The sequence below is a fragment of the Lynx rufus genome, unplaced genomic scaffold (assembly GCF_022079265.1).
Source record: "Lynx rufus isolate CCGP_SWC_20201006 ecotype Redwood Valley unplaced genomic scaffold, mLynRuf1.p SCAF_11, whole genome shotgun sequence".
Taxonomy (NCBI): domain Eukaryota; kingdom Metazoa; phylum Chordata; class Mammalia; order Carnivora; family Felidae; genus Lynx; species Lynx rufus.
This window is the reverse complement of record NW_025814825.1, coordinates 42,284,596-42,299,421: the sequence shown is the minus strand read 5'-3', so window position 1 is coordinate 42,299,421 and position 14,826 is coordinate 42,284,596. Positions and strand designations below refer to the sequence as shown.

Here is a 14,826-nt window from a genome sequence, read left to right as displayed (position 1 = left end):
AGGCTCTGAGCCATCAGCCCAGAGCCCGACGCGGGGCTCGAACTCCCGGACCGCGAGATCGTGACCTGGCTGAAGTCGGACGCTTAACCGACTGCGCCACCCAGGCGCCCCTATCAGACATGTTTTTATTTATTACCCTTCTCCCTCCTGGAACGTAATGTCCACAAAGACAGGGACCTTGCTTTTCCTCCCAAACTGTTGTATCCCAAGTGCTTAGAAAAGTGCCAAATGAAATGGACAACTGTTACAGATGGATTCTGACATTAGGTATAATATAGAATTATATAACTTCTAAATTCACTTCCAACTTTGAGGTTCTCTGATTCTGCATCATTGTGGTTAAGTCCAGGGGCTTGTTAATTCCTTCTATAAAATAGGTAGAACATTTACTTCAGGAGGGGTTTATGAGAAGTAGTGAATTCATTTACTCCCCACAATTCTTAAATGGAGAATAATACCAAAATGTAAAACTGTGCTATCATCAAATCAATAAACACATGAGGTACTGACATAGGCATCCCACAGCCTTCTCTTATTTCTTGCCCTCAGTGAAGGTAAGTTCAAGTATATACCTAGTGCCAGGTTAGAGGTTTAAATGGATGAGGAGAGGGGTGCGTGGGTGGCTCATTCGGTTAAGTGTCTGACTCTCGATTTCAGCTCAGATCACGATCTCACGGGTCATGAGATTGAGCTTCTTATCGGGCTCTGTACTGACAGTTTGAAGCCTGCTTGGGATTCTATCTCTCCCTCTCTCTCTGCCCCTCTCACGCCCATGCATTCACTCTCAAAATAAATAAACATTTAAAAATTAAATAAATAAGGGGTCCCTGGGTGGCTTGGTCAGTTGACTGTCTGACTCTTAATTTTGGCTCAGGTTGTTGTGATCCCAGGGTCATGGGATCCAACCTGCATCGGCTCTGCACTGAGCATAGAGCTTGCTTAAGATTCTTTCTGTTTCCCTTTGCCCCTCTCCCCCTCTCGCACTCACTCTCTCTAAAATTTAAAAAAAAAAAAAAAATGGGGGGGTTGCCTGGGTGGCTCTGTCAGTTAAGCACCCGACTCTTGATTTCGGCTCAGGTCATGATCTCATAGTTTTGTGAGTTCAAGCCCCACATCAGGCTCTGCACTGGCAGCAGGGAGCCTGCTTGGGATTCTCTCTCTTTCTCTCTCTGCCCCTCCCCCCACTCATGTTGTCTCTGTCTCAAAATATATAAAGTTAAAATTTTTTAATAGGGGCGCTTTGGTGGCTCAGTTGGTTAAGCGTCCAACTTCAGCTCAGGTCATGATCTCATGGTTTGTGCTGTGCTGACAGCTCAGAGCCTGGAGTCTGCTCCAGATTCTGTGTCTCCCGCTCTCTCTTCCCCTCCCCCACTTGTGCTGTGTCTCTCAAAAATAAATATTTAAAAATTTTTAAAATATTTTTTAATAAAAAATAATTTTTAATTAAAAAAACAACTGTTCATTCCTTTAAAAAATAAAAAAATAATAAATGGATGAGAAGAAAAAGATGAGATATATGCATCTATCTGTTTATCCATCTATCCAGTTATTCCTCCAAAATATGTTATATACCTTCTAGGAGAATAGAAGAGAATTGTGAGAAAAGGAAAAATTTCCATTTATTATAGAAAGAAACCTGTAATCTCAAATAATGTGCCCATTCTTTTTTTTTTTTTTTTAAGTTTATTTATTTGTTTTGAGAGAGAGAAAGAGAACACGCAGGGGAGGGGCAGAGAGAATCCCAAGCAAGCTCCGCACTGTCAGCTCAGAGCCCAACTCGGGGCTCAGTCCCCTGAACTGTGAGATCCTGTCCTGAAGTGAGCTGAAATTAAGAGTCGGAAGTTTGGGTCACTTGGGTGGCTCAGCCATTTAAGCATCCAGCTTTGGCTCAGGTCATGATCTCACGAGTTCTAGCCCCGCATAGGGCTTGCTGCTGTCAGCATAGGGCCTGCTTCAGATCCTCTGTTCCCCTCTCTTTCTGTGCCCACCCCCCACCCCCCACTCTTGCGTGCTCTCTTTCTCAAAAATGAACATTTAGGAAGAAAAAAAGAGTCAGACGCCTAACTGACTGAGCCACCCAGGTGCCCCTGTGTCCATTCTTAACATATAATTTTTTAATTTTAGAAATTTCCAAATTTATGCAAATGTCAAGAAAATAGTATAACAAACCATCATATGCCTACCCATTACCTAGCTTCCTTACTTTAATTTTTGGCAATCTTGTTTCATCTCCCCCTCCACCAATTCCCCCTACTTTTTTAAGTGTTTTAAAACAAATCCAAGCCATCATATATTACTCACAAATACTTGAAATAGAAATTTAAAAGATCAGTCTCTAAATTGTGATATGCAGCTACATGTTAGAAAAACTGATCATTGAAAGTATTTCAAATCCCAAAATCAACAAGGAAACTCCTGAAATAAGTTGCATTTTGCAGGATATAAGGTTAATACACAAAAGTCCATTGCTTTCCTTTATACCAGCATTGAACAATTGGCATTTGAAATGAAAAGAAAAATGCCATTTATATTAACACCCCCAAAAAAGAAATGCTTAGGCTTATATATAACAAAATATGTACAGAATCTGTATGAAGAAGACTACAAAACTAACAAATCAAAGAAGATCTAGGGGTACCTGGGTGGCTCAGTCAGTTAAGTGTCCGACTCTTGATTTTGGCTCAGGTCAAGATCCCAGGGTTCGGGGGTGCCGAGGTGGCTCAGTTGGTTAAGCATCCAACTTCGGCTCAGGTCATGATCTCACTGTTTGTGGGTTTAAGGCCCACATCAGGCTCCGTGCTGACAGCTTATAGCCTGGAGTCTGCTTTGGATTATGTGTTTTTCTCTCTCTCTGTCCCTGCCCCACTCGTGCTCTGTCTCTCTGTCTCTCAAAAATAAATAAATGTTAAAAAAAAAAATTAAAGGAGTGCCTGGGTGGCTCAGTGGGTTGGGCATCCAGCTTCGGCTTAGGTCATGATCTCTCAGTTAGTGAGCTTGAGTCCCACATTGGACTCTGTGCTGACAGCTTAGAACCTGGAGCCTGCTTCCAATTCTGTGTCTCCCTCTCTCTCTGCCCCTCCTGTCATGCTCGCTGACTCTCTCTAAAATAAATAAACATTAAAATTTTTTTTTTTAAATCTTAGGGTTCATGAGATTGAGTCCTGCAGCAGGCTCTGCACTGATAGATAGTGTGAAAGTGTGAAGTCTACTTGGGATTTTCTCTCTCTGTCTCTGTCTCTCCCTCCGTCTCTCTCTCTCTCCCCTGGTTGCACTCGTGTGCACACACATGCCAGTCTCTTTCTCTCTCTCAAAATAAATATTTAAAAAAAAAAAAAGGAAGATCTAAACAAATAAGGAGATATTTCATGCTCACGGACTGGAAGACTCAATATTGCTAAAATGTCAAATCCACCCAATTTGTTATATAGATTAGATAGATCAGCTATAGATTCAGCACAATCTCAGGCAAAATCCACGTGAGCTATTTTGTGGATTTGGCAAATTGATTACTTGTATATGCAAAGGCAAAAGAATACAATACTAAAGAAGAACAAAGTTGGAGGACTGACTAGACTTACTATAAAGCTACAGTAGGGGCACCTGGGTGGCTCAGTTGGTTAAGCGGCCGACTTCGGCTCAGGTCATGATCTCGCAGTCGGTGAGTTCGAGCCCTACGTCGGGCTCTGTGCTGACAGCTCAGAGCCTGGAGCCTGTTTTGGATTCTGTGTCTCCCTCTCTCTGACCCTTCCCTGTTCATGCTCTGTCTCTCTCTGTCTCAAAAATAAATAAACGTTAAAAAAAAATTAAAAATAAATAAAAAATAAAAAAAATAAAGCTACAGTAATCAAGACAGCATGTATTAGAGAAAGAATAAATTGATCAAAGAACAGGATAGAGAGCTCAGAAATAAACCCACGGGAATACTGTCAACTGATCTTTGGCAAAGGAGCAAGACAATTCAAGGAAGGACAGTCTTTTTAGCAAATGATACTAGAACAGTGGGACATCCATTAACTCAAGGGGCGCTTGGGTGGCTCAATCATTTAGGCATCTAATTTTGGCTCAGGTCATGATCTCGCAGTTCACGGGTTCAAGGATTTTTAGAATGACAAACTATCTCTGCTGTCAGCATGGAGCCCAATTCAGATCCTTGGTCTACTTCTCTCTCTGTCCCTCCCTCACTTGCGTGTGTGTGTGTGTGTGTGTGTGTGTGCACTCTCTCTCAAAAAATAAACTTAGAAAAAATTGGGGCGCCTGGGTGGCTCAGTCGGTTAAACGTCTGGCTTTGGCTCAGGGCATGATCTCATGGTTCGTGAGTTCAAGCTCCATGTCGGGCTCTGTGCTGACAGCTCAGAGCCTGGAGCCTGCTTCAGATTCTGTGTCCCTCTTTCTCTGCCCCTCCCCTGCTCACACTGTCTCTCTCTGTCTCTCAAAAATAAATAAACGTTAAAAAAAATTTTTTTTAATTAACTCAAAATGGATCTTAGACCTAAATATAAAACCTAAATCTAAAATATTTCTAGAAGATAATACAGGAGAAAAATCTAGATAGCCTGGGTTTGGTAATAAGGTTTTAGGTATAGTACCAAAAGCACAATCCATGAAGCAAAAATTTGTAAGATATACTTTATTAGAATTTAAAACTTCTGCTCTGAGAAAGACACTGTGGGTGCCTGGGTGGTTCTTTCATTAAGCATCTGACTTCAGCTCAGGTCATGATCTCACAGTTCGTGAGTTTGAGTCCCACGTGGGGTGAGCTTGAGCCCTGCTTCGGGTGAATATGAGCCTCACTTTGGGTGAGCCCCACTTCTTTCTCTCTCACCCCCTCCTGAGATTCTCTCTCTACCCCTTGCTCACTTGTGCCCTCTTTCTCTCTCTCTCTAAAAAAAGAAAAGAAAGAGAAGAAAAGAAAAGAAAAAAGAAAGACACTGTTAAGAAAATGAAGAGAAAAGCCACAGGCTAAGGGAAAATATTTGTAAAGCACATATCTGATAAAGTACTTATATCTAAAATACAAAAAGAACTCTTAAAACTCAACAATAAGAAAACAAACAACCAAATTAAAAATGGGCAAAAGATTTGAACAGACACCTCACCATGGAAGATACACAGATAAGCATATGAAAAGATGTTCAACATCTTAGGGACCTGAAAATTAAAACACTGAAATACCACTACATATCTATTAGAATGGCTAAAATCCAAAAAACTGACAATACCAAATGCTAACAAGGATGAAGGAAGTCCTATTCATTGCTGGTAGGAATGAAAAATGGTATAACCACTTTGGAAGACAGTTTGCAGTTTCTTACAAAGCTAAATATAGTCTTACCAAACTCTGTGATCCAGCAGTCACTCTACAAGGAATGTAACTAATTAGATGAAAACTTATATCCACACAAAATCTGGCACATGAATACTTATTTATTACTTTATTCATAATTACCAAAAATTGGAAGCAACTGAGATGTCCAGCGGTAGGTGAATGAATAAACAAACTGTGGTACATCTATATAATAGGATGCTATTTCTTGATAAAAAGAAATGAAAAAAATATTTATTTAAAAAAAATTTTGATAACCTATCAAGCCACAAAAAGACATGGAGGAAACTTAAATGCATACTGCTAAGTGAAAGTCAATCTGAAAAAGATACATACTGTTTTCAACGATATGACATTTTTTAAAAGGCAAACTATAGAAATTAGTAAAAATCTCTACAAGTAAAAGATTAGTGGTTGCCAACTCCCTGGGTGGAGGAAGGGGGGAGTGGAGGGATGGATGAGTAGGCAACATACAGAGGGTTTTTAGAATAACTATTCTCTATGAAACTGTAAGGTGTTTACATGTTATTATGGGTCAGTTGAAACCCATAGAACTTTAAAACAGAGAATGAACCTGATATATCAATATTGGTTCATGAACTGTGACAAATGTGCCGCCACACTAATGCAAGATGTTACTAGGGGAGGCTGGGGGAGGGAGTTGAGGTGAGGTGAGGTACATGGAACTGTACGTGCCATCTATCCAATACTATAAATAAAAACTGCTTAAAAATTAAAGTGAATCAGTGAAACTGTAGATTCAAGTCGAATCATTTTTTTTATGTGTGTTTATTTTTGAGAGAGACAGAGCATGAGCAGGGGAGGGGCAGAGAGGGAGGGAGACACAGAATCTGAAACAGGCTCCAGGCTGTGAGCTGTCAGCACAGAGCCGAATGTGGGGCTTGAATCCATGGACTGTGATATCATGACCTGAGCTGAAGTTGGACGCTTAACCAACTGAGCCACCCAGGCGCCCCTCAAGTCAAATCACTATGCTGTACACCTTCAACTTGTACAGTGCTCTATGCCAGTTATACCTCAATAAAATTGGTGGTGGGGGGAGCTATTAGGAAAAAGCAGATGGTTGAGAAAAATAGCAGTTCAATTTGTTCATCTGCTAGATTAGGTACTTTGAAAGAAATACCCAAATAAGAGCAATATATAAGGACATTAATGACCGTGAGGCTCCATAAGGAGGCCCCTAAAACTTTCTGCTCCACAGATCAGGGTAATTTTAAATCACAAGCTCTAACACCTTGAGGGTAGACTGCAAGGTATTTGTAACATGACCCAGGATTCCACACTTCTTATTAGCCGAGAGTGCCCAGGAATTATCGTACAATCCAGTAAAAGTCAGTTCAGAGCTGCCCCAGAGGAGCTTTCTCCAGCCACCTTAGACTGCCAATTCCAGACAGTGTTTTGGATTCCGAGTTAACCTTTCATTATTTTCCAGTGCTGTTTGAGATTAAACAAGTCTGGGGGAGCAGCTGAGTCCCCAGGGTTAGAGTCTAAGGCCGGTGACTCAGCCCTGTCTGCCAGTTTCATAAGCAGTTTGGAGTGGCAGTGGTTGATGGGTTATATTAGTTTGTCTGTATTTAATAGTTATTCATTGTTAGTTGAAAAGACCTATTACCCTAGCCTCCATACTGCCTAGAAGAGCAGGGTTGAAGCTTGACACATTTAGTTGCCTGGTTAATTCTTTTATCTCTAGAGTGCAATAAGAAATTCTTACTTTGGAGCAGGTGTCTGACAAACTGATCCAGACTACCTCCTATTGTTATGTAGCCTGTGAGCAAAGAATGGTTTTTACATTTTTATTTTTTATTTTTATTTTATTTTTTATTTTTTTTCTAACGTTTATTCATTTTTGAGAGACAGAGAGAGACAGAGCATGAGCGGGGAAGGGGCAGAGAGAGAGGGAGACACAGAATCTGAAGCAGGCTCCAGGCTTCTGAGCCATCAGCACAGAGCCCGACGCAGGGCTCAAACTCACAAACCATGAGACCATGACCTGAGCCGAAGTCGGATGCTCAACCGACTGAGCCACCCAGGCGCCCCGGTTTTTACATTTTTAAATGGTTGGGGGAAAAAATTGAAAAAAGAAGATTTCACGACATGTGAAAATAATATGAAATTTCACGTTCAGTGTCCATAAATAAAGTACTATTGGGACACAACCACGTCCACTTGTTTAGATTTTTTTATGGTTGCTTCTACACTACAATAACAAAGTTCACTACTTATGAAAGAGATTGTATAGGCCACAAAGCCTAAAATATTTACCACCTGACTCCTTGTAGGAAAAGATTGACAAACCCCACTTTTAAACATTCATTGGTTCTCTAGAGGTTTGAAAGAGTCAGGGAAACTCCTAAAAATGCCAGTTATTCTCAGGGAAAATGATACTGACAACAGCTGACTTCAGCTTTAATAATTTAGGGAGAGTGACTAGGAAACAAAACTTGAGGGATCATAAAAGGGAGGGGATAGAAAGTCTTCCATTTCTCTTGGGCCAGAAAATAACAGCTTTTTGACAGATTAGAAAATATACAAATTTTTTCAGATATGGTACTATTACTACTAAACTCCATTTACTTTATTACCGGTTTTTTGTTCAAATGTAACAATATAAACAAAGCAAGTGTCATCATTTCCATATCCAGAGTAGAGGCATCAAGTGAGATGGATCTCAAACGGTCTCTTGCATTATTTCCATGATATCACTCACACCTGAGCATCAATCATACTACTAGAGCACAAATAATCAAAAACCACATTACCCAAAAACCTTACTTGTCAATTTCAGCTTCCTCTTAGACTTTTGCTGGAGCTAACATAAAAATCCCACTCGTTAATGTCATCTCTCTTCATCTCTGCTTACCCCTCTTGAGAAATACTTAGGACCAGTAAAATGGCCAAGAGGTGGCAGCAGGAGGGAGGAGGACCAGAAGCAAGAGGAGAAACAAAGAGTTTCTCCCTTCCCATGCTAGATAACTAACTAGTCTGTGGATAGAGTTGGTTGACCTTCCATCAAGAAAAAATCTTTTTCTCTAGCTCTTCCTCCCACAACCAAATAAAAAATTCAAAACAATTGCCAAAGAAGATATGAATTGGCCTTGCTTTACCTAAAGCATCATTCTGAGTACCATGATACCAGTAACTTGATTTTATTTTATTTTTTTTTTTAATTTTTTTTTCAACGTTTATTTTATTTTTGGGACAGAGAGAGACAGAGCATGAACGGGGGAGGGGCAGAGAGAGAGGGAGACACAGACTCGGAAACAGGCTCCAGGCTCCGAGCCATCAGCCCAGAGCCTGACGCGGGGCTCGAACTCACGGACCGCAAGATGGTGACCTGGCTGAAGTCGGACGCTTAACCGACTGCGCCACCCAGGCGCCCCACCAGTAACTTGATTTTATTATTTTTTTTTTTTTTAAATTTTTTTTTTTCAACGTTTATTTATTTTTGGGACAGAGAGAGACAGAGCATGAACGGGGGAGGGGCAGAGAGAGAGGGAGACACAGAATCGGAAACAGGCTCCAGGCTCCGAGCCATCAGCCCAGAGCCTGACGCGGGGCTCGAACTCACGGACTGCGAGATCGTGACCTGGCTGAAGTCGGACGCTTAACCGACTGCGCCACCCAGGCGCCCCACCAGTAACTTGATTTTAGAATAGCTTTATGAAACTTGACTTTTGAAGGTTTTAAGATCAGTCAGGAGCATTATAAACATTTAACTTTCCCTGATACTTTCAGAGTATTTTGTTTTTTTAGTAGTAGTTTGTTTTGGGATTAAAAACTTTCTTTTTTTTAAGGTTTATTTATTTATTAATGTTTATTTATTTTTGAGAGAGAGAGAGAGAGCGTGAGTTGGGGAGGGACAGAGAAAGAGGGAGACAGAATCCAAAGCAGGCTCCAGGCTGTGAGCTGTCAGCACAGAGCCGGACGCCAGGCTCCAATCCACAAACTAGGAGATCATGACCGGAGCTAAAGTTTGACGCTTAACCAACTGAGCCACCCAGGCGCCCCTATTTATTTATTTTGAGAGAGAGAGAGAGAGAGAGTGAGCAGGGGAGGAGCAGAGAGAGAGAGAGAAAGAGTCCCAGACTCTGAGCTGTCAGCACAGAGCCCCATGCAGGGCTCAATCTCCCAAACCCTGAGATCATGACCTGAAGTGAAACCAAGAGTCATACACTTAACCGACTGAGCCACCCAGGCACCCTTTGGATTAAAAAGTTTCTAAAAACTTTTTTTTTTTTACATGACTAGATTAACAGCTACTTAAAAAAAAAAAAAGATAGAAGGCTACCCTTATCCTTAGCTATTGACCAGAAGAAAACAGATACTCACATGAAGACACTGGACAGCACTGGGGAAGGGAGGTGACAGGGAGAACTGCAGAAAAACAGATTTGTGGGATCACCAAAAACTGGCTTGTGCTAATGACTTTTTACTTGGCCCTTTTAATAAATTCGGCAGTTATTTTATAGACTCCAGGAATTACTGTGTAGTAATTTTCAAATTTTATAAGTTATGTGGGCAACATACTAAATGATAGAATTTATGTGTAGTTGAGTAAAATTTTCCTTTTGAATTTTGTTTTAAGTAATCTCTACCCCAAACGTAAGCCTTCAAACTCATGACCCAGAGAGAGATCAGGAGTCACAGACTCCACCAACTGAGCCCACCAGGTGCCTCCTCCTTTTGTATCTTTTAATGAAAATGTTTCCTGTGAAATTTCATGTCAAAGCAATAAATAGCAAGTAATTTAGCAATTTTAAGTTAAAAATGCCTTCTCATTCACCTTCAGACTCTGGTATTTGGTAATCTTTCTTGTGTGTGATTTAAACCACCTTTCCCGTCCTCACTTCTCTCCAACTGCCTGTTTTTCATCATGTCAGACATCAATTTCCTAACTGTGTCTTTGTCTTCTCAGCCTTGTCTCAGCCTCCTCTTTCCACTCTTACCTTCTTACACCCTTTGCTCCCAAGCAGAGTTTTTCCTACTTTATAATTTCTTTCTTGCCCAATGACCTGCTTCCTGCCTTTGGGCAGCCCTCTGAGCCCAAAACCCCCTCCCAGCGATCACCTGACTCCTCTTCCCTCCCTGGCACTGTTGCCTGAGTGAAGACCATCCTAGTGGCCTGTAGACCCCCAACTAACTCCAATCAACTCTATATTGAGGTTTACTCTCCCACTGCATTCCTTCTTTCCGCATCTATGTTTATACAATGCCTCCTTTTCAAAAACATTTTTTAAATGTTTATTTTTGAGAGAGGGAGAGACAGAGTGTGACTTGGGGGGTGTGGGGGGGAAGGGGCAGAGAGATGGGGAGACACAGAATCCAAAGCAGGCTTGAACTCAATGAGCCATAAGATCATGACCTGAGCCAAAGTAGGACGCTTAACTGACTGAGCCACCCAGGCGCCCCTTCAACGCCTGCTACTTTAAAAATGCCCACCCCTCCAGGAGAAAAACAAAGCTACCACCATGTTCTACATGCTTACTTATCAGTCAGTATCAAATCTGGGGTATCTGTGGTGTGCGGAACCCATTAATGCATGTATTGACATTGAGTCAGAGTAATATTAACAACAACAATAAGGCTGCAAAAAAAAAAAAAAAATACCAAGGCCAAACACATCCATCTTTCATTCTCCTGTGATTCTCCATGAAAGACACACAGGTAGACACATAGGGTATTCTTCAGAGGAAAGGCTGAAACTTGGTTCCCACTATAATATTTGGCACTAGTTACTCTAAATGAGAGAGCATTAAGCAAAGGAATTTTAATTTTTCTTTCAAAAGAGTGAATTTTCAGAATAGCACAGAATTGGACATGCATACAGAAACGCCTATGTGCATCACGGTGTACCAGTTTATGTAACTGAAGGGAGGTAAAGGTGAGACTTGCAGATTGGTTTTTTTATTGTTGCTTTTTGGTGAATATTCTCTTTTAAAAGAGTGTTTCCATTAATACCATTAGTTTAATAACAATTCTTTTTTAATGTTTTTAAATGTCTATTTTTTTTTTGAGGGGGGGGGGAGAGAGAGAGAGAGAGAGAGCAAGCCAGGGAGCGGCAGAGAGAGAAGAAGAGAGAGAAGCCCAAGCAGGCTCCATGCTGTCAGCACAGAGCCAGACACGGGGCTCAAACTCACAAACCATGAGATCGTGACCTGAGCTGAAACCAAGAGTTGGGCGTTTAACTGACTGAGCCACCCAGGCGGTCCCAATAACAATTCTTTTGCAGGGGCACCTGGGTGGCCTAGTCAGTTAAGCACCTGACTCTTGATTCTGGCTCAAGTCATAATCTCCCGGTTCATGAGTTCAAGCCCCACATCAGACTCTGTGCTGACAGTGTGGAGCCTGCTTGGGGTTCTCTCTCTGCCCCTCCCTCTCTCCCTCCCTCAAAAATAAATAAACATCTTTTTAAATAAAAAGATTTGCAAATTTGATAATTTTTAAGATTAGCAACTGGGAAAACATTTGTCATTTAATGAAAAAAAGGCCTACAAAATTATATCTCTAATTTTCTTTTTTAATTATAAAGAAGAATTAGAAGGGAACTTTCATAAGAAATTAAAATAATTAACGTGTTTGGGTTCTAAAACTATAGATGATTTTTCTTTTTTGGTCTTCATTTCCCTTGTTATTATAGGATGTTATTTATGCAATTAATAAAATTCAGTGATGGGAGAAAAAGCTTGGGATTTATCATTTTAACAGAGAATCTTGAGACTTCTCTTACTTCTGGCAAAGCCCTTGCTATTTCCAGTACTTGATCTTAACCTCCCGGCAAGCCTAAGAAGGTGGGGATGGAATGGAGATCAGAGGGTCTCCTACCTCAGCACCTGAAGTCAGTGTATAGTTCATACTACAGGATGTCCTTTCAGAGCCATGATGTTCCAGGACTATAGCACTTGTAAATGCCTCAAAACACCATCCCTTTCTGACATTTTGGGAAGCAGAACAGCAGAGTGCTTAAGAGCACCTGTGGACTTTACTGTCGGGTAGGTCCGGGTTTGAATCCCACTCTTGTTGAGTACCAGATAGAACTTGAACAACGAACTTAACTTCTTTGGCCTCATGTATGTCTTTGTATAAAATGGGAGAATAATGAAACTGATCTCATAGGGTCATAACAAGAATTAACAGGGTAAATCTAAGCAAGAATGTTTAGTGAGTGCACAACACACGTAGCTGTTTTTGTCCTGCTTGGTTCTCCTGACATCTCTTAGCTGGACATATTTTTTGGATACCCCCATTTAATCAATCAATTAATTTGTTAGTTTACTTTGCATGCATAGATGAGGTAAGAGTTTTCAGTTCAGTTTCTGTATGCTGTGCTAATGAGAAATCTACTGACTGGGGATTCTTTGCTCCTTCCGCAGAAAGTGCCCCGTCTTTTTCCATATCTGCTTATTAAAGTAACCTTCTCCTTTTACTTTACAGATATATGTAATTGACAGCGCAGACAGAAAAAGATTTGAAGAGACGGGTCAGGTAAATAATTCTTCTGTTGAGATATTTTTAAAATAACTGGGTATTCATTAATCTACCTTGTAAATATATGAGAATGAGGAAGGTATTGTTGTTTAACCTTTGAGGTTTAAACAAGGCAGTCTTTCTGGCAAGCAGGCAAAAATACCAGTTGCAAAAAAAAACAAACAAAAAAAAAAAAAACAGGAAAAAAAGGTTTCCTATAAGGAAATTACTTGAGAATCCTTTAAACTATTTTTTGGTTACAGCCTTTGAGTTTTAGTCAAATTAAATAAACCAAGATATAAGCAAATGGACCTTACCACCATGCCCAAAAGCTCTTCCAGTGTCTTCCCAGGCCACTGAGAAATGAACCCCGAGGAACAGTTCATTTGTCATTTCTGGGTACAGTTTTCAATACCAACCTAATTGATCCAAGGGTACCTTTGACAAATTTGAGGGGATCTTAGGAAATATGCAAGCCAAGACTAAGCTGCCCTTGCTTCCAAGCCAAGAGTAGATATGCTTTGAACCCAAATATGGCTTCAAATGCAAAGTACATGTCAACATGATTACACGGTGCAATTTGTGTACACAATTTTAAATAGAGAAGCAGCGGGCATAGACCATTTTACCGAGACTGAATATACTGATAAGGAGCAAGAAGAAGAATGACCTCTTTAGAGAATTGTGCAGAGTCCTTGACCTGTGTCCTAAACTACCACAGGTGGCCTTCCAAAGGTAGTACTCCCCATGTTTATGTTCCTTTTTCCTGAAAATTAGTTTGAGAACTTTCCAGACTCCTGGAGACAACCCCTCTCCTTTCGATACCTTGATGGTTTCTCTGTCATCACTCATGTGAAGCAATGCTAAACATGAGCTTAGGGGTAAAGGGTGTTATAGAATGATCTGCCTCTTGAACCCTCCAGTTCCCTTTGACAGCCTAAGTATCTTAAGTAGCTAAAATGTGAGTTTCATAGGGAAGACGGGAGTCCTCTTAGGTAAATACATACCCTCTCCTATGCATATTGCAGACAGAATCAGCATACGTGTAGACCCCAACCAGTAACCAAAACATCAGAGATGTTGCCAAATGGATTTTAGGATGTGGGTTTGATGAAGTGCAGTGCACATGCATGCATGTTTTGAAGGTAGAGATTGAGAATTAGTCTATAAAGTCATTGTCCTTTTCAGTTTAAAATGTGTGTGTGTGTGTGTGTGTGTGTGTGTGCGCGCGCGTTGAAAGTCATTCGCAGAAAATAGCCTTGAGTAAATTTTAAATCTCCGTCCACAACCTGTGTTTTCTTTTTAACAGCATTTCTTAAAGTATGATCTCTGAATCCCCTATAGCAGAGCCACCTGGGGAGTGTATTGAAATGCAGATTCCTAGGCCCTACCTCAAACATCCCACAGTCACCTACTCTGGGGTGGGCCCAGGAGTCTGCCAGGGAATTTTTCCACAGCCTCGAGTTTGAGAACCACTGCCCTTGGAAGTTGCTAGTTGATCAGCTTAATACTTTTATTTTTTTTCTAATTAGAAGTACATGGTTAAATATCATCGTTTTCATCCTTCCCTTCCCATCCATTCCCAAAATGATCCAGGAACTAGCTGAATTACTGGAGGAAGAAAAACTAAGTTGTGTGCCAGTGCTCATCTTTGCTAACAAGCAGGATTTGCTCACGGCAGCCCCCGCCTCTGAAATTGCAGAAGGACTGAATCTGCACACCATCCGAGACCGAGTCTGGCAGATCCAGTCCTGCTCAGCTCTCACAGGCGAGGGCGTTCAGGTGAGATTACCAGAAGGCTTGGTTACCTGGCAACGTGGCACCCAACCAGCGTGGTCTGTCTCACTGGTTGGGCTGATCTAGATAGAAAAAGATCTGAAACAAATAGCTTTCGATTAGTAGATGAACCGCTCCAGGATGTGAAGGGCACAGAGGAGTTTGGTTCTTTTTACTTAGCAACCAATCTGATAATCATTAACTGTTCCAGGAAAGCCACAGATAAACCACCCACACACAGG

At 41.0% G+C, this 14,826-nt stretch overlaps 1 protein-coding gene across 1 annotated transcript in view; it reads left to right on the top strand.

Annotated features, from left to right (window-relative positions):
- ARL3 (ADP ribosylation factor like GTPase 3) overlaps positions 1 to 14,826 on the top strand; it is a 38,384-nt gene that overhangs the window by 14,668 nt on the left and 8,890 nt on the right. The window contains exons 6-7 of the mRNA XM_047072344.1: positions 12,776 to 12,826; positions 14,405 to 14,590. Coding sequence (XP_046928300.1) covers positions 12,776 to 12,826; positions 14,405 to 14,590 — 237 coding nt within the window. The remainder of the gene's footprint in view (positions 1 to 12,775; positions 12,827 to 14,404; positions 14,591 to 14,826) is intronic.